This window comes from Mixophyes fleayi, chromosome 5 (genome assembly GCF_038048845.1).
Source record: "Mixophyes fleayi isolate aMixFle1 chromosome 5, aMixFle1.hap1, whole genome shotgun sequence".
Classification (NCBI taxonomy): domain Eukaryota; kingdom Metazoa; phylum Chordata; class Amphibia; order Anura; family Limnodynastidae; genus Mixophyes; species Mixophyes fleayi.
In genome coordinates, this window is record NC_134406.1 from 3,117,474 (window position 1) to 3,138,394 (window position 20,921).

Below are 20,921 nucleotides of genomic sequence, written 5' to 3' on the forward strand. Positions count from 1 at the left end.
CCCATTTGTGGTGGATGCGCAGCAGGTTCCTGACAGATGTACTTGCACCCACATACTTATATTAAGAAACAGGGTGTAAACACAATGCCACTCTGTAAACATTTGTTTTTATAGGTAAACTCATTTACTATTGGGCTTCATATAATACAGCAGAAATAACCTTCTTCTCGCACATGAATTTGACATTACGAACCCTATGATATCTGCACGATCAATGAAGAAAGCAGCCATCAGCGTCAGAGGTGAAATTACAATCAGCCAATCAGAAGCGGTTAGATGGCGTCATTATCATTGACGTCTGTTTACACCAGCCCTAGACGAGAGGCAATACTACAGCTGCAAAAGGCGGATCTGCATCCGGACTACATCGGCTCACAAGTCTACGAACTTGCCCTTACTGTACTCTGTAGGAACGCCCCTTCTCTCCACTGCCACGCCTGATTAGGGTAGAAGCAGGTGCAAGTGTGGATGTGTATAACTCTGAATAAACATAGGTACTGGTGCGCTTTGTAGGCATGAAATGTACGCTGTGCTCACTGGCATATAACAATCCACTACCTGGTGTGATATATGGGACATGACTGGGAAATCTCTCTCTGTGCATACAAGTAATGTTAGTAGGGCCTATTATACCTGAGCACAAACACAGCTTTTCCTCTGAGTCTTGGTAGAGCTGTGTGGTGGGGACACCACCGCTCATATAAACACATGAGTAGTCTGGTCGAGGTCTCTCACCACATCAGCGAACGTGTCTCATGAAATACTCTGTACTGTTATGATCCGACTGTCACTACCCCACTTCAAAACTGGCAAAATACAGACATACCGGAGATGATGAAGAAGATAACAGCTCAGACACTGGTCACCAAGCTCAAAACTTTACAACAGTAAAGGTATTTAAACGTGCCTGAGATCCCTTTCTGTCCTGAGAAAACTAGGACAACTAATAGGCATACCCCTGCAGCAAATCAGCACACAGGTCAGACAATGCGGACCCCCAGAGCGCTGGCTGCGTGAGGAGTCACATGACTGCGGTGGTCTATCTGCTGCAGAACATCACTTTGTATACTATGCCCTCGGATGTGTAGGCAGCCATGCTGGACCACCGATAATCTCTTTGTTTTCTAAGTTTAAGAAATAAAACTTTTACATTAACATTTAGGGGTATATTTACTAAACTGTGGGGTTGAAAAAGTGGAGATTTTGCCTAAAGCAACCAATTAGATTCTAATTATCATTTATTTAGTACAAAATGACAGCTAGAATCTGATTGGCTGCTGTAGGCAACATTTCCACTTCTTCAAAGCCGCAGTTTATTAAATATACCTCTTACTCTTTTATCTCCCTTTGTTTAGCTACATCAATACGTGTGTCACTTAAACTGTACTCACTGCTCATGGTAATCTCACATAAAAGACACAACCAGCCACTGAGAGACAAATACATCTTATGTCATTTATAAGCGTGGTTGTATGAGCCATTCCGCCACACAAATGGCATAATACACCAGGCTACAGTCATGCAGGTGGTATAATACGAGGTCATGTGTACAGTAAATCGGTGTGTGCTGAAGTTTGTGTGTTTAAAGTAGAGATGGTCACTGTTTTGGTTTTGTATTCGGTTTTGGATCTGGATTACCTTTGTGTTTTGGTTTTGGTTTTGCAAAACCGCCATTGCGTGTTTTGGTTTTGTTTTGCTATTTTGTTGGAAAATCCATGTTTTTGGGCATAAAATAACCAAATTTAGTGCTCCACCTGTTTCTTGGATAAGTAATGTAATTGTAAAGCTAATAAATTAGCCAAAAAACTGTCTAATTCCTGGTAGGTAGGCCTTCATTAATTCTACACACAAACCAGATGGTTTTCCTCTCCATCTATGCATATTGACAATGCAGCCATCGTCTTTGGGTGTATATTACACCCTACACTTATAGTTAAATATCTAAAGAAATGGACAAAGGCAGTTTGGTATCTTTCTGCATCCTAATCATCCACATCATCGATAGCGCCCTCGTCGCCTACACAAATCTCCCCCTCATCCTCTTCTAATTCCAAAGTGGCATCCTCAATTGGTGTATCACCGGCTACACTCGGGCTGTTCAGGCACACATCAGCAGAACTGCTGAAAGGGCCCTTTTTTATGGGTACATTATCAGAATGCTCACGATTAGACATACCACTGTTGGATGGACTCTCCACAGGGATTGGCCTTAGTGTTTTCTTGCAGCTCGGCTTTCAAACGTAACAGTAGTTGTGGACCACTTTTGGAATTCAAATTACTTGGTTTTGCAAATTCTATAGACAAGCCTGCTTGTCTTCCTCTTCATCAATGACTCTTAGCAATTGAGCACTCATCTTTGGGTGTATACTACATCCAAAACTTATGACTGTAAATTAGTAAAAATACAGTTTAATCCCTGATAGGCCCTCCTCCATCCTTTGCATGTTAATAGTAGGATTGGTTGGAGTAATGTTCAAGGTCACATATTTTTTTTAAAAATCTTTCAAACCAGCCCATATGTTAATCTGTTGTGCTCTGCCCCCTGCGTCATCCCTGCTTATGTTTGGAAAGTGAGTGCATGTTGGTGCCAGAACCTCACGTGCCAGAACTGCTCCCACTGGTTCCACACTGCTGCAGGACTTACACAATCAACCATATCCTCATCGTCGGATACCCAAATCTCCCCCACATCCTCTTCTAAAGACAAAGTGTCATCCTCACTTGGTGTAATACCGGCTACACTCGGGCTGTTCAGGTACACATCAGCAGAACTGCTGAAAGGGCCCTTCTTTATGGGTACACTATCAGAATGCTCAAAATTAGACATCCCACTGTTGGATGGACTCTCCACAGGGATTGGTGTCATTTGTGAATCAGAGCAAACATTCTCCTCTAATGCCTCACTGTTATCTTGCAGCTCGGCTTTGACGCGTAACAGTAGTGCACCACTTGTAGGCTGGGTAACTTTTTGGGATCTGCCACTAATAACCAAAGGTGAAGGCCTCATTCTCTCTTTGCCACTGCGTGTGTAGATTGGCATGTTTGCAATTTTTTTTTTTTTATCGGCACTTAACTTTTGCTCAGTAACACTTCGTTTTCGCTTCAACACAGTAAAAAATTTTTGGGTTTTTGTTTTTTGCACTGATTTGGAAACACTCTGTTGTTTGACATCGCCTTGGCCAGATGGCGTACTGGGAACACTAACATCAGGACTGGTGACAGAACCTGGTTGCTCATTCTGATCATATGTGGACTGCATTGAATCCATTTTGAGCGCAAAGCACTTGTAGTGGTAAAAATTATTTGGTAGATACTGCTGACAGATATGACTTTTGACAGCCAGAAATAAGCACAATTATGGGGGGACACCCCAAAAGCACTGGGGAGTGCCAAATATTAAAACAAAATTATAAACCTCTATCCTCCTCTCTGCACTAGCGATTTTTGTTAGAGCAATTGCAAGAAGAATATTGTATTCTCTGTCCCTGCTCTAATCAGCCTGTGACTACACCCTGCTCTCTCCCTCTGTCAAATGGCGATGGATTGCTGTGGAGGCGTGTATTTATAATCTTCAAGTATCGCGAGAACCGAGCCCCGAGATCCGACGGCGTCACAATGACGTTCGGCCTCGATTTCGATTCGGAGCGGGCGGGAGAGTACCGAGCTCCTCAGCTTGGTACTCGGATAGCCAAAGTTCCGGTGGGTTCGGTTCTCGGGGAACCGGACCCGCCCATCTCTAGTTTAAAGTCTGAAAATGACTCCAAGTGGCAGAACATTTAATTCTTCAAGAGCTTTGGAAGTCTCTGGATAATGAGTTTCTGACACCAGCTCCTACACTGCTCTCCATAGACTCCAGTGACTGGCGGCTGACGCTCTGCACACAGGATGGGGCCTATTTATATACACTTCTATTACAGATATATCTACTGTCATTTACATGATAGATTATCAGATAAGAGTAAGTGTTATGTACTGGACAGTTAGCCTGTCTCTCTGTCCCTATATGCTATCTGCCTCATCTGATCACCACTTTCTGATATCAAGTGTTTCATATATCACTCTTTTTGTATAAGAAACACGACTACACACTCCACAGCTTATTAAAAGCTACATATATATCACGCTACCCTTTTCTTTCTCCAAGCTCCTCCTCTTTAGGTGGTAGCCCCTCCCTAAAGCCAGTGACAATCTATATAATGGGGAGGAGTCAGGAACATCATCCTTTTGGTGCATAAGAGGTTATTATGATAATCATAGGCATTAAAGACTTCATATTTCATAGCTTTCCCTCCTGTATAATACGGTCATTGTTAGAGGATGCCTCATATGACAAGAGTAGTACAGAAGAGTGTTCCATTATAGACAATACACATACAGAACAGCACTTTACCTGAGAGGGGTGTAAATATGGCTCCGGGGAAGCCAGGTTAGTTTGGACCGATACACTTTTTTCCAGTAGTATTTGCGGAAACCCAAGTTTTTCAAAGGTGCTTCTCTTCCAGTGTCTGCTGTCCTGCTGCGCAAGGGCTTCGTCCTCGCTGAAAGCTCTAACAACCGGGCCGGGCATCGGCAAAGGCACGGCGCCATCACTCTCATAGCCGGAGCCATCCTTCTGAGAGTCCCAACTGCTCCTCTGCTTCATGTGGAAATGGGCCTGCTGAGCCTCCCACGCCAGACGAGCTTGTGCCATGAACGTTTCCGGAGACCCGCGGTGCATATCTGCCTCAGATGAACGGCTCTCTGTTCTACTCATCAATGGTCGGTTGGGCATCGATGAAGGTCTTTCCTCGATCATGGCCTGCTCATTCAGCGACTCTCTCTCTGCAGAGCCTTCAGACGGCGCCGAGTTGGGTTCCAGAGACAAAGATGGTTTTCTGCTTTTCCTTTTTCTTGTGTTGGGAGAATAACTTGTAGAAGACATGGTGTCCTGCTGGCTGGACCAGGACATGGAATCTTCTGCATGGAACTGCTGCTGTTGCTGACTCTGTCGTAATTCTGAACCCTCCATACTACTATAGTCTCCAGACTTCACCTCTAGGCGCTGGTCCCTCATATACGGTGGATTATGCTGCAAGGAGTACGATCCACCAATGGTGTTCGGGGTGTACTTGTGCCGTATGCCCGTTTTCATCTTTGGGCTGGAACCAGACTGTTCAACGTACACTAACTGACGCACATACTCTTTTCCGGCAGGACTGTAATCCAGGCTCATGAACCTGTCAGAGCATTTCTGTTTGGTCAACACAAGCTGTTGGTAGGGGGAGTTGGAGGCCTGTTTCGGGGACTGCAGAAAAGTATGTGGCTTGCGAATAGGTGACTTCTGCGGGGACATTGCTCTGTAGTTTCCACTGGCGTCATACTGCATCTCCATGGGAGGTTCATCATAGATCGGAGCCTGATACTCCGTGGGTGGCTCCTCGTAGAGTGGGGGTTCGTAGGCATAGCGAGGAGAAGACGGTTGCGACTCATTCGAGTGCTTTCTATGTTGCGATTGTAAGGTGCAGAACGACTCACCTCGTCCAAGAAGCGGAGAACAAGAACCAATGTGATCTGCTCTTTTCATATATGGTGATTGCTTTCGTTCAGAGAAAAAGACAGAGTTGTCGGTATCGACTGAGAATGTCTGCATGATGGGCGATTGTTGCCCCCCGGAGGGTCGACGGGATCGGGTGCCCTGTGGATTGTCGGTGGTATATCCATTTCCCTGATGCATCAGGAAGCTTGGCTCTCGGTCCGTCACCTTGATCAGCATTCGCTCTTTGGTGCCAGTGTTCCATCTGAGAGAGGACATCCTGCACAAAGAGACAAGAAAGTGTCACATCTCTGAAATGTAATATGTCCTACTGATATTTCATGTGTACACAGCTAACAAACACACTCATTTATTGGGGTAGTACCATCATAGTAATAGAAGCTTCTTAGTGTAATTATGGTACAATGAGTGAGAGATAAAACAATGAATGAAAAGACACAGAGCTGGTGGTAGTGCAGGGGACAGAACCCATTGCTATTAGGCACCATTCAATATAAATAGTTTGCAGACTAGGGGTAAATGTATCAAGCTGAGAGTTTTCCGGCAGGTTTGAAAAACCAATCAGATTCTAGCTGTCATTTATTTAGTACATTCTAAAAAATGATAGCTAGAATCTTATTGGTTGCTATAGGCAACATCTCCACTTTTCAAACTCGCCGGACAACTCTCAGCTTGATACATTTACCCCTAGTTGTAGATACCAGGAGACTGTAATCTGGATAGATTCACAGACATTGTGCCTATAATTCAGACCATGAGTCCACTGACTAAATATGGAGCACCTGTATTAAACTCTTCCAAAGGTTTCTCTACCCAAAATATAGATTTCACTACTCAGAGTGCAGAATAAATAGTTATCTCCAACATTCCTGTCCCCCCCCCCCCAGCATCCCACCTTCCCACCATCCCAATACCACAGCCAACCTGTCATGGAGGCCGTTTCCATGGGTACGATGATGACACGCCTGCGTCTTAGCCTGAGGAAGATCTAACTCCCCTGAACATTTCCTGCATTCTATCCGCAGTGGTTACAGCGGCATTAAGCCACCGAAACCACACGGTGTCTGTCCATTTACACTAAATAATAAAGTATACATTTTGGGTGGGAACCCCACAGAAGAAGTAATTGCCCCTGTCTAGTGTCACAAGTGAACATCTTGGTGATTCAAATACTATTATACTTCTTATAAACAATCTTGCAACATCCAATTTACACAGGCTCAGGCGATAAGGAAATATTAGAGCCTTGTGATTCTATTAATATATATAGTGATAGTATCAGAGTCCATACGTGAAGTAATGTGCTGTATACATAGACCATTATAAGACACTCATCCAGTAAGACATAACATGGAAATTCCTGGTGTGGGGCCTTGGATATGGCAGATATAAGTGATCCGGGATACAGGCTGAATGTTCAACACAAAGATCTTACCCAGTGTTACAAACAAATTGTGCACTCAGACGATCACTAATCATTTATAATAAATGTACTGATATCACAAATGACAGTATAAACACAATAAAACCAATTAGAGTTCATCGTTTAAATGCCGAAATAGTGAAACCCTAAATATAGCAACAAAAATGATTCTGTCAATGACTCATCCAGTCAATGTCAAAGAACGGTAATGATGTGTCACAAACCGTTCAAGTATGTAATAAAACTACTATTGGAGAGTATGGTATAGTTAATATTTATGGTTTGTGGAATACATGCACAGTAAAGTGGAGTATTTACCTATTGAGGTGTAAATCTCACAATACACTACACCCAAATACAAACAAGTGTGAATGGGGAGGTGAAACCCTGGATGACCCAGCTGGGGGAATGTACACACTCCAGTAATCATATCCCAATATGAAGTAAAGTTAAACATTGAGGTGATCGCGCAGATATTACAGCTGGAATCTCCGCTAATTTTTCATGGCACCGTATAGAGGTGCGAGAAAAATGAGCGGCGCTTCCTATCATTATTGCCAGCAATGTGCGCTTCTGGACATCACACAGTGAGGTATGTGCGCCACATCGCTGCCAATTGAATATCCCCCTTAGTATTAATTTTAAAACACTGAGGCTATTGAGAAGATAAGATAAACAGGTAGTCTTCATTAAAGCACACAGGTAAGTCTCAAGCTGCACTTCCATCAATAAGTAGATTTTACGAAGCTTCTCTACCTTACACTGAGCCCTGGGGACATATTTTCTGGGTCTTCTAGCCTTGTCCAAAAACCAGGGAGACTGTGGGTGAGACGACTAATCTACAGACTACGGCTTGTGATTGGCCTCCTGGCTCACACTCCCTCTACGCAGCCAGCGAGTAGCATTAGCTTGTGCAGTATAACAGAACAGGTGAAGCCCACCCTGGGTAGCGAGAAGCTTAGTAAGGTTGATCGTGTAGGTGGTAGTGTAGCTTTAAACACAATAAACATCACCTTAATTGGCTTCATATACAATATACAGAATATCGGTCTAATCACAGCCTGCGCTGCTGAGAGAGAATGAATGTTATTCATTAGAATTCATTGGATCAATATGAAAACGTCATATGTGTAACAGGAATTGATGTCACATTGTCAAAGAAGCTAAAGGCCGTGTAAAATTAGGAAGAAAAACTAGAAATAGTATTGGTGTAAAGACAGGTCAACATTATCTCTGAGACATCCGTATAATCTCCAGTAAACAGAGCAAAATTAAAGAAGAAATTGCTTCCCCCATCTAGAATGCCGTATAATTATATATATATATATATATATATATATATGACACACACATAATGGGTTGTGCAACTACTGCAGCTTCCTCCATATAAATCGCTGTCCTTTACCCCTACGCCGTTCAGCGTTACTATGAGAATAACAAGAGGCTGTTGGATGTGACAAGTGAGAGCCAGGATTAAACAAAAGGCATTTTCCACACTGCTGCAAAGGAGCGTGCCAGCGTTTCCATCAGCTCTAGGCCAGGGAATATAAAGCTAATCAGAATACTGACACTGCTCCAATCACAGTGTTTCTCTGACATTGCTGGGATTTATCTCTAATCTACAGAGCTCGTGTTACCGGCAGGTAAGCGGCCTCTGCTCTGGGCTGAACCTGGATGTATTCCCGTAACTGAACTCTGGGGTACAGCTCGCCCTCCATGCATCCAGGCTGGGGCTTACTGTTCCCTACCTGCGTTGAGGTATCCAGGATCCCCTCCATCCTAAGAGTGGTCCAGCTGGGTAGAGGAGTCACTTAACGGGGCACAGGGGTGGAAATTCAATGGTAAAACTCAGCGATAGACCTCACCCCTCTGGGCATTGTCACACGTGTACAAAACAATTCCTTACTTTTCTCAAGTCCACTAAAAGTAACCCCATTATTTTTCAGAGATTAACCAGTGACGGTGCAGGGTCAGGGTGTGATTAATACTAATGAGGCAGCACTGTGACACTTCTAACATTGTATAGGGAATAACTTAGGAGGGCTGCTGAGAATATAGAACATGTTTATCTGTGAGAGTGAGGTTATCACATAACTATTTACACTATATATTCATCCATGTGTCCTTTCTATGGGTATACCCCACTAACCCCCCTATATGCAGATCTCATAAAGCTAAACTAGAGCAGATCTCATAAAGATAACATAGAGCATGAAAAGAATGAACAGACAACCTGATGATGCGCTCGGGCACTAGAATCACTATGGTGGGACAGGGGACCAGCGTTCCATGTTCATGATACACTGACTCCATGTATTTAGAACGCTGCACTTTCTTGCTCTGCATCCTGCAGCGCCCCTCTAACACGTCACTAACGTGTGCTTCACCTGCTGCCATGCGACACCAGTCTGACCCTTTCACAAATACCTGGACACACTGAAACCATCATCATAAAGAAGGGATGTTGTTATGGTAGCGATAACATCAGGAAACGGCAGTGTTTAGGTATAAATACACTGAAATCTGGCATTCCTCAGCTATAATCCCGCCACCCATGCCAAGTAGTGGGACGTTCTATTTGCATGTGTATGTGAATAGCAGTAAATCATAGCATATGATATATTGATATTCCAGGTTTTCCTTGGCAGTTTCAGTAAATACATTATATTCCCATCCTCCCCTGCTAAACATCAGGCAAATGGCTGTGTGAAGGGGAATTCTTTTTTTCTTGGTGTTGGGAAGGGCTAGTACAGGGCATGTTGGTGCAATTCCTCCCTGAAGTCTGGGGATGGACCCTGGAAAACAATAGCGTGGGGAGTGGGACATTTGGAAAGTAAGGACTAAAAGCAATACCAGGTACATGGGACTCTATAGTTCCCTCATGAGAACGGGGTACCAGGGCTTGATGAAAGCTGCTCAGGAGTCCCATTTCACCACAAGGCTCCACTAGAAAGTAGACATACGTAACGTACTGGTTTTATATACAATGTAGGCGCTTATTACACTTTCCCAGTGACCCTGATCACACACACATTATCTCCCAGACTGTATGTGTGGCCAGTATCGTCCTTCTCTACACCAGAGATGTATTAGTAAGTTACTGAAACTCCCACCCACCAGGACACAACATGTATCACTAATCAGTGTCTAATCCATACAGATCACTCACTCAGCGGCTCAAAAAAGAAATTTCGGTAGCGAAAATGCAAGTTAGGAAACACATACATGCTTGAAACACATTTTATGTGTTTTTATTAGCGGTTTAGAGATCACTCTAAGTTGAGAATTCTGAGCTCTATTACTGATAATACGGTCATTTTAACCCAAATTTCTCAGAAATCAGCATTAAACATTAATGTAATAGGGCGCAGGCTGCGTTACTTTCGGCAGTAACGTGGAAAACTGAATCCCACCCCTATGGGTGCATCAAAACGCATCGAAGCCATATCATTGGAAAAAGTAGCATTCCAAATGTTACCGAAACTTACTGCAAGTAAATATAGAAATGGGCATAGACCCACTTAGGACAAAGATTTTTATTATCACATCTGTTTCAACAGGTTTACTTAGTAATAGAAATGTATCTAAAAAAGCAAATAACTAAAGCAAATGGGTGTGTGGCCGAACAGGAGGGACAGAGAGGGCGATACATTTACCTTGTACTCTAATACGGTAACTGGATGCCAGCAGTAGAAGGACCTGACCCTGTACACAGACTGGCAATGCCCACAATACCAAAGCCATCTGTGTGCAGCCTCCCTGTGGTCTCTGCATTAATCAGACAGCAATTGGTAGGAAGGCTGTGTATTATACCGCTATACTACAGAGGAAGCGGATGGCGTATAATGGCATGAATGCATTTTAATGAGCGTGTGTGAACGTGAGGATGGTACAAGGTAGGATATTCCTGGGTCAGAGCAGACAATGATAATCTGTGACTATGTGGCTGTGAGGCGCTGGGAGACGTCGGAGAAGGTCTCAGTAACCTTGAAGCCAGAGCAGAACCTCGGAACAATTTTCTATTGATTGCACGGCATTAAATTAAAGGGGTAGTGGAGATCTTAAATGCTTCATGCTTCAATGCTCCTCTTCTGTTCTGCTTCTGCTAACTGAAAAGTGTGAGCAAGAGGCTATGAATAATTCACGAGCTGGAGTCTCATGTTTATTTTAAGCAATGATCACAAAGCACCTGAACTGACAGGTCCTCGCTCTAGTGATGAGCCGTCTGCCGCAGAATCCTCCTCTCTCCAGCCGCGCCGCAGACAGAAATCTCCATCACTTAGTAAAGGGTCAATAACCAACAATGTGGTGTTTCAGCAGGTCCTGTGTTATAGAGCTTAGACCAGACCCGCCGCCCTCACAGACGCTGCTAAATGTATTTTCTGACTTTCTGCAACATGCAGAGAAAAGAGACGTTTCTCAGTTACACTCTTCTAGGCAAGAAACAGAGAAGAATCAGTGATTACCTGTATGTACATGACTCACACTATTCCTGCCAGGAGAACCTGGGTGACTGGCGGTAACGTTTGTGTTACTTTATACACTCAACATTAAACAGCATCAATAAAGGGTCATTTGCAAAAGTGCATCAATGCAAATGTGGACCACACACATTTATGTAGACCAATTTTCCACTTTTGTAGAGTCACTCCATGCAAACTTTATGAGCATTCAATAGCAGTGAGAGATGGAAATGTGAATCCTGAAAAAGTAAAACACATGTCACTTCAAAGTCCTCCCTAGTGTCACTTTTTGGGCCACTTCAATTAATTTTTTCTTTTTAAGATTCTGCTCAGTGTGGTTTTACTCGTATCTTGTATTCTTTTAAGTATTGTTTTACTACATATATAGAATTATATAAAGAGAACGGTGGACTTGGACTGTTGGACTGTGCAATAGGCGGCTCTCCAGCATTAATAAGTGTTCTTCTGACCAGATAAGAATGAGCACTTCATAGAGAAGCCAAACTCTACTCATCCCACAGACATTTAGGGGAGTATTCAATTAGCGGCGGGATCGCCGAAAATCCCGCGCTCAAAGAATATTACCGTTAATACGGTAATCCTGCGCATAAATACCGTTAATACGGTAATTTACTCACTGGATTTAGGCTCGCAGCTCAGGGAGCTGCGAGCTGAAATCCAGCGAGATATTACCGTATTAACGGTAATATTTTTGGAGGGCAGGATTTCCGCCGATCCCGCCGTCAATTGAATATGCCCCTTAGGCTCTTGCTGAGTTTTATTAAGGGTGTAAATGTAACCCCTATCCTATATCTGGATTTTTGCATTACTTGACTCTCATCTGCAGTAGATCCAGTGAGCACAGCGCTGTGTACAATGTGGGATAAGTCTCATTGATCAGAATATATTTATCTGCATCTTCAGCTGAACATACAGAGTAGGCAGAAGTTCGGTCTCCTACAGACTCATCCATCGGCCTCTCAGACAGAAGTCCTTGTGGATCTGGAAAGTTGAATCAATATCACCATGGAAACTCGGCTGGAAAAAGGGATCGTGAGAAGGTTTCTGCATCTCCGGAGAGGAAAGAGGCTTAGACAGGATGGACTCATGTTCATAGCATTTAAAGAGACTGTATTATCAAACATGTATCTTACCAGCATATAGTTCAGAACTATTTGTGTGGATACAATTGTGCACGGAAAGTATCAATGATTTACTGTATTATTAGAGCCGAGGCAGCTTTTACTGTTCTCACCCCGGGCTCCATGGCCAGTCACAAAAAAACCATTACATGCCTTTATATCAGCTCTTGCGTTCCATACCACCAGAAAGCCGGAGAACACATGAATGGATGGCATCATCATCGTCCGAACATTTAATCAAACAGGTAAGCAACAGTCTACAAATTGTGCACATCACTAGATGAACACCAGGCTCGATCTAAGGGATACATATTACCTAGTGCAGAGGTGTCTAAACTCAGTCCTCAAGGGCGACCAACAGTTCATGTTTTCAGGATTTCTTTAATCATGCACAGGTGAGTTAATCTATTTGGCTGGGACAGTAATTATCTCAGTTGTTTCTACAGACAGAAATCCAGAAAACATGACCTGTTGGACTTGAGGACTGAGTTTGGACACCTCTGACCTAGTGGAAAGGAGAGATCACTTCATATTGTAGTGCAGCCAAAATACTCAGAAAATCAGCAAAACTATCATCACATTTTAACCTAAATTAGATAAATAGCTGTAGTTGTGGTTTGTGGTTGTGGTTTGTGGTTGTGGTTTGTCGTTGTGGTTTGTCGTTGTGGTCGCTTTATCTCAGTGTAGATTGTGCATAACTATGGATGACGCTGGTGACTGCCCCGGGTACCTCGCTGCCTCAGGACCAGCGACTACATGTTCTCTGTACAGCGCAGTGTGATGTGATTGGCGTTATATACATAAATGATGACAATAATAACAATGGATGACGTGTTAATGACCATGTACTGGGTGACAGAGGCTGGCCGACTGTGCAACACATAAGTCAGGTCATTCACAGTAGAAACATTATGAATCTTAGAGGAAGATTTACTAAGCTGCGGGTTTGGAAAAAAAAAAGTGGAGATGTTGCCTATAGCAACCAATCAGATTCTAATTACCATTTATTTAGTACATTCTACAAAATGACAGCTAGAATATGATTGGCTGCTATAGGCAACAACTCAACTTTTTCAAACCCGCAATTTTGTAAATATACCCCTTAGTGTGTGTTCACAAGGAGATATCAAGCTTTTCCTGGCAAGTACATTTTAAATTGCACAGTGGAAGCAGCCGTATTGTGTGCTGGCTGAGCACCCAGAGCAATGCAGCCTAATCAGTGATATAACCGACGCAGCCTCTCCGTGCTCACTAGGTGATATCACCGCTGTGCGTAGCGATAAGTGCGCTTACAATATGTCTTTCATAATATGAAATCCCACACTTCCCTCCCCAAGCTCTGTATTTCTCTTACTAACATTAAATACATCTCTCTTCTAATCAAGCAATTAATCGCGGACCCCTTCATCAATACAAAGTATTCACACAATGAGCTCGGAGTGCCAATGACAGACGGTCCTCTGGATTACACCAAACATCACACAATCCGGGGGCTCATTCTACCAGATAACGGCTCTCGCTACAACTTATTTATCAACGTCTACTAAATTACTCAACCACAATAAATGTTTTAAGAAAGCGATTTTATTGCTATAATTAATGTTTTCAAGGCTGTGATCCAGCATCCTGCATCTAACTAGCAGTTAATTAGAAATACTTCTTATTAATGAGGGTCCTAAAGGACGATGGAGTAAAACACTGAGGACATGGTTTATCATGACAGACTGAATTATCGCTGATACAAGCATTCAAATTAAGGCAAATGGTGAACAGAAAATGAGCGTGCGTAGAGAGGGTGGAAGTCATTAATCAGCCCATTACTTCTCGTCACACATGAAGCTCACGTCTCACCCCTCGGCCGGTGATATTTACACATGAATCATGTTATAAGTTTGCTTCCCCTGGTATTTATAAAGGTAACGGGGAGTTCAGCTTCCCTGCAGAGCCATTGTTCTTGTCTTTGTCATCTTATTCACATATATATATAAGAATCACAACCAATCACAGGGACAACTGGGGGCTTAGCAGTGGCTGGACTCCGCCTCTAGGCCAGAAATACTAGGGGCTAGATTTACTAAGCTGCGGGTTTGAAAAAGTGGGGATGTTCCCTATAGCAACCAATCAGATTCTAGCTGTCATTTATTTAGTACCTTCTACAAAATGACAGCTAGAATCTGATTGGTTGCTATAGGCAACATCCCCACTTTTTCAAACCCGCAGCTTAGTAAATCTAGCCCTAGGTATGTTTATTAGTAATCTGCAGAGACCCTAACACAGGCAGTCATTGATGACTTGGAGTGATATGATAGTACTGCATGTGCAGTAACATTCAGTGATCTAATAATATGACAGATAGCAGCAGAGGGGAGAAAAACACACAGGGACAGATCCAGTAAAGAACACTCTGATCCACCTTTCTCCCATCAGATCAGGGGTGGATCCAAGGGAAGGAAGGGCGATTGGGGAGATTACCGTTACCCCGCCCCCTACACACTGCCGCCTCCAGTATTTAAACTAAAATCCTGAGCAAAGTGAATAAAAACAGAACGGAACAAACCAGAAGTGACATCAATCTGAAAAACCTCTGTAGAACTTGTAGAGGTCAGTTACAAGTTTTTCAGTTTGAGATCACTTCTGGGAAGTGACACTAACAGGGATCTTGTGATACTAGAAACAGCAGGCAGACAATATAAATGGCATAGCTTTGTTTAGTATTATCACCACAAATAGTTTGTGTTGCTGGCACATCATCATCATTTATATAGCGCCACTAATTCTGCAGCGCTCACTCACATCAGTCCCTGCCCCATTGGAGCTTACAGTCTAAATTCCCTAACACACACAGACACACACAGACTAGGGTCAATTTGTTAGCAGCCAGTTAACCTACCAGTATGTTTTTGGAGTGCGGGAGGAAACCAGAGCACCCGGAGGAAACCCACGCAAACATGGGTAGAACATACAAACTCCATTCAGATAAGGCCATGGTCGGGAATTGAGCTCATGACCCCAGTGCTGTACCACTGAGCCACCGTGCTGACAATAACTTTAGACAGGTGTAAACATTTTGTATATGGGTAATTGGATTTCTTTTTTTTAAGGAAAATTTCCCAGACAAAAATTTTGCTATTATTTTTGATTAAAGACATCATAAGCATTTGTCCTTTTATTCGTTTTTAAATAAACTTAAGAAATCCTATACCAGTACAAATCTACAATACAAAAAATAAAATTAAACGTACAGAATGAACATGAATTGCACATCTAAGGGTCATTCATATATATCCACTGTGCATTTGTAGCCTTTTGCAATCCAGCACATTTTAACTTATATTTGACCTGTTTAAAATCAAATCATGTTGCATTAATAAAGCATTAAAATCATTTTCAGTGCATTGGATAGGACACTGTAGCTTTGGTGTGACCTGTCAGATCTTGGCTGCTTATCACCAGAGAGAGCAGAAAGACAGCTCCTGGATTTGATGTACCTTAATTGCAAATAGTCATCAATAATAGTTGTTCTACATCTATATATTGTTAAAGAAAAGGCATTATTGGGTCCATCCACTTGTGCCGCTAATCCCCAGCAAAGGTCACTTAGAGCTTATTTATGGGTGGTTAAGGACTTTGTAATGGAAATTGATGGATTATACCTGGATCATCATCATCTATTTATATAGCACCATTAATTCACTCACATCAGTCCCTGCACCATTGGAGCTTACAGTCTAGGTTCCCTAATATAAACATACAGACAGACTAGGGTCAATAAATCTTCTAGTATGTCTTTGGGGTGTGGGAGGAACCAGCAGTGTGATGAAGGTGGGAGCAGTGTGATGATGGGGCAGACATATCTGTTATTTGTTGCTCTTATTGTTGTGATTTTATACCTATATAGTGTTTTACTTAAAATAAAGTAAAGAACAAGCCTGACCTATTTGTATCCTAAAATACATTAATTTGTCTACTCTCCAAATGGTCTGTGGTCGGGTTTGGCATATTTACCAAATGGAGCACATCACTAGTGTGCTGAGGGGCTCCTCCGTGTCTTTCCATAAAGTCTGGTCTCCATGGGCCTCACACCATAATCAACCCCTGCTTCAATTCTAGTAAGACCAATCCCTTATTGAAATTAATGGATCTGACTTCTTCTTGTTAAAGGCGTGAATTCCTTACCCCTAACCCCTCTAATTCTTCCCCCCCCCCCTTTCTTGCCCATCATTCTTACTCACCCCCCTTCTCTTCTTTTTATTATTTTTTTCTTTCTGTTTTGCTTTAAAAAAAATAAAAAAATAAATAACATCTTCACGGTACAAGATCAACACGCAGTCAAATTTACACTGTAAAAGCATGATGAGAAAAAACTGTACATTGTGTCTATCTATATATGTACAAGTACTTGTTAATGTACCTTTTGAGAATTTTGTAATTATGTTAAAGATACGATGTTACTATTAATAAAACGTACTTAAAAAAAAAAAAAAATACATTAATTTGTGATACACATAGTGCTGTAGGGCACGGGGCCTACAGGAGTCGGTACTGGAGAGGGGGAGGAATCGAGACTGGAAAGGGGAGGAGTCCGTACTGCAGAAGGGGAGGAGTCTGGACAGGAGAGGCGAGGGGCGGTGACTGAAGGAGAAGAGCAGCGGCCTTCTCACCTCTTTGTCTGTTTTACCCAGTTTGTTTATTAGTTTACTATGTTTGTCCCCAATTATAAAGCGCTACGGAATATGTTGGCGCTATATAAATAAATAAATGATGATGATGAAGGGTCAGGATTAATCTATAAACCGCACCCCACTAAAAGAAAAGTCTAGATCCGCCCCTGCCTCAGATGGAGTGCTACGCTGAGGTCTTAGCTGTACACATGGCTGCAACAGGCACATAGCAGCGTGGGCCCCCATCGTTTGCTCATATCCTGACAGAGGGATAGGAGATACAGGACTGTGTCATCCAGTTACCTGGGACGTCTCCCATAGCTGTAACACTGGAAACACATCCTCGTTACTCTGTACTGTAAGATTATAAACACACCAAGCCTGGATACGCATTATATTAATAAAACAGAAAATGCTGTTTACAATCTGCTCTGCAAACAAAATGTAATCACAAGTCTTCAATTATTCAGAGATCTGACACTGTGTGATGTTTCCTTTGTAGGAACGAAGATTCGGCTAATATTTACTTTCACTTCTGTTTCAGAGCCACTATTTGCATCTGTTTATTGTTCACTTCAAACACACGGAGACAGGTGGGGCGCAGAGATCGCCTCCTATAGAATACGCTCACAGGGGAATGTGGGATCACCGGTACTTTATAATCTTTTAATTTACTTAGCAAACCTGTCCCTCCTGTTCTCTATCAAGGTTATAACGCAATAAGGCACACAGGGGCAGCAAAAGGCACCCCAACACCGAAGCGGTGGCCCCTTCCCCGTTTGGGTGCACCCCGCACCTGCTACTTCCTAGCCATAGCAGGAGGCAGGTTGGGTTGCCGTCTTGTGCTCTCAGATTGGGAGTCTGGCGCTTGGCTGTGACATCATAACCAAGCGCCACTCTCCCTGCCTATCACTGATATAGAGGAGTAGCAACCAATAGCGTCACAGGTAAGAAACTGCCAGCTGCTTCTCCTCCATGTGCGTTAAAGACACGGGATGAGTGACATTATGTCACACAATTGGTGATTGAGGCTCCCCCAAACCATTGGTACTCTAGAGGACTGGCTAGGTTTGCCTGTTTATAGCACCGGCCTTGAGGGCAGAGAGGTTCCATCTCCAGCAAGACCCAAACATGTAGAAATGTACATCCTTAAGGGGGAAAAGGGATATGAAGATGCGGCAGAAGCCTTGGACTTGGTTATTTGTCTTTCATGTTAGGCAGCAATGCTGACACACTGAAGTGACTGTGAGATTCCTCTCAAGATGCTGCATGCAGCGTTTTCTGAATGTAATCGCTTCTGCATGACAGAGGATGAGCTTTACCCATTCACTTCAATGTGTCAGTGCAGAGAGATGTGCTCGCTGGTGGTTTTCTAGCTGTAAAAGTGCTGGTGGGAGATTATACAGACAATGTAAACAGACTATCATACAATAGTCATCTAGAATACTGTGTCCAGTTCTGGAGGCCATATCTCCAGAAAGATATAAAATATATTAGAGACTGTACAAAGAAGGGCAACTAAAATGGTGCATGGGGAGATTCTACGGTGCGCACAGCTAGGATTAAGGATAATGTTGCTAAGTGTCTCTAGGATTCAGCAGCTTGAAGGAAGGGGGAGTCCAGGCCCCATATAAATATGAAGAAAAAAATGTATTCAGCGCTTGAATCAGATCTATGATGGATGTGTATTAATTAGTAGCTGTAGGGTGTTATGTAAAATTGTAATCTTTAATCAATACTGAATATACAATTACACTGGTCTGAGAACCGAGTGAAATAAACAATATTAAACAGCATGAAAATCAAGTCCTTATAACGGTACCGATTCCCTAACATCCAAATGGAAAGGGATTCTTAATTCATCCCAAGCACCGGTGCAACCAAAACCGAGGAGAATTACAGTCAATATGATGATATTGCGCATGGAGCTGTATCAGATATTTGCGCTTATTCCCTCCAGTCGATGTCAGTGGTTGGCATGTGTCGGGGGTAAAGTCGCACCCAAGGCAATGAGGAGCAGCTGTAATAAGATTATGTTCTTGTGCGGTAAGTTGGCGTGTGTTCCAGCTCGGAGCGCACGTGACTAGTCCCAGAAGTGATGATCCCGGAAGTGGTGCTGATTGGTCAACACGTTTCGTCAATTATCGTGACTTTCTCAAGGCTTGTGCTATAATCGGATGGTCTCCTTTGCATGCATCTATATAGAGTTCTATAGAGCCTGCTGTGATTGGTTAACGGTGTGATGAGGAAATCATATGTTTTAAGAAATTACAGTGGTGTGCTTCATTATCACGGTGTTGGATGGTATAATTCAATTCGTATTGTTTGCCATTAGGGTACATAAATAAAGCATAAATAAAGCAGATATTATTTGATACAAGTAGACTAGGTGACAATTCCTATGCGCAGATAATATTTATATAATGCTAATTTACTGATCTGATATAAGAAATGGAGCAAGCGCATACATTAGCAATTCCACTGTATAGTCAAAATCAGAATACTGTATGGTTTCCCATACTATAATTTATTGGTATGGTAGTTAAACATATTACATGAAACGGACTTGTTGCGTTACAAGTAATTACATTCCATGACGTGAATGATTCATAGCTTTGGACATATATTGCTCATCCATACATTATATGTAAACTTTCTTCTCTAGTTTAGAATTACTAAATGGCTTCAGAACGCTCCGTATGGTCAGCTCACTAGGCTCACTCACTTTGAAGAACAAGGACAAAAACTCAAAACACAGTTTATAAACAAGAAATATCCGGCTGACAATGTTGAATCATCGTACATTCGAGCATCAATAAGAGACAGATCAGAATTACTTCAAACAAAAGACAAATCCTCTAATTCTAAACTAGAGAATAAAGTTTACTTCATTACCAATTACAACAACAGTTCATTGAAAATTAAAAAGGTCAGCAACAAACATTGGAACATATTACTACAAGACAGAGATCTTCAGCACCTTCTTCCACCCAAACCAGTTATCATATTTCATAAAGTCCCAGATCTTAAGAAAAAACTTGTCAAAAACCACTTCATCCCTAAAGCATCCATACAAACCTCTCTCACACCTTCTGAGGAACCAGATGGTTTCCACAGTTGTGGAAGGTGCCTACCATGTAGGACATGTGGAAATGGGAGCACGAAACCCAGCAAAATCATCCAATCCACAAGCACAAAACAAGAATACAAAATTAGGGACTTTATAACATGTGACACAAAAGAGGTCACTTACCTTCTAGAATGTCCCTGCCCGCTACAATACGTGGGACGTACTGTAAGGACACTAAATATCAGGATAGCAGAGCATATAAAGGAATATCAAACAAGGCCTAGAATCACACAGTGTTTCCCACCACTTCAAATTAAAACACAATAGTGACCCATCGAAGTTAAGATTCACAGCCATTGCCAAAGTACATAAAAACTGGCGAGGCGGTGATTTCTTAAAAATAATCAACAGGGAGGAATGATGGATATATGAACTTATGACGTTGTTCCCAGAAGACATGAATATAGACTTTGACGTCTGTAGCTGCCTATGACACCCCACTGCTGAAAGGTAAGGTTGGAACTGCATTCTACTGGCACACCACCCGGTATATGCCCAAATCCATCCCCAACTTGGAAGCAATACCGGATGGTCTTGACCAATATCTAGTGTTAAAATATTAGAGAATA

The 20,921-nt window shown here is 42.5% G+C and overlaps 1 protein-coding gene across 3 annotated transcripts in view; it reads right to left on the minus strand.

Moving 5' to 3' along the window:
* Window positions 1–20,921, minus strand: part of ARHGAP39 (Rho GTPase activating protein 39) — a 145,000-nt gene that overhangs the window by 71,352 nt on the left and 52,727 nt on the right. For all 3 annotated transcript variants that reach the window (XR_012692709.1, XM_075211581.1, XM_075211582.1), the window contains exon 3: window positions 4,391–5,792. Coding sequence is in view for 2 of the 3 variants with exons in the window: in XM_075211581.1 (XP_075067682.1) it covers window positions 4,391–5,792 (1,402 nt within the window). In the remaining variant the exon portion in view is untranslated. The remainder of the gene's footprint in view (window positions 1–4,390; window positions 5,793–20,921) is intronic.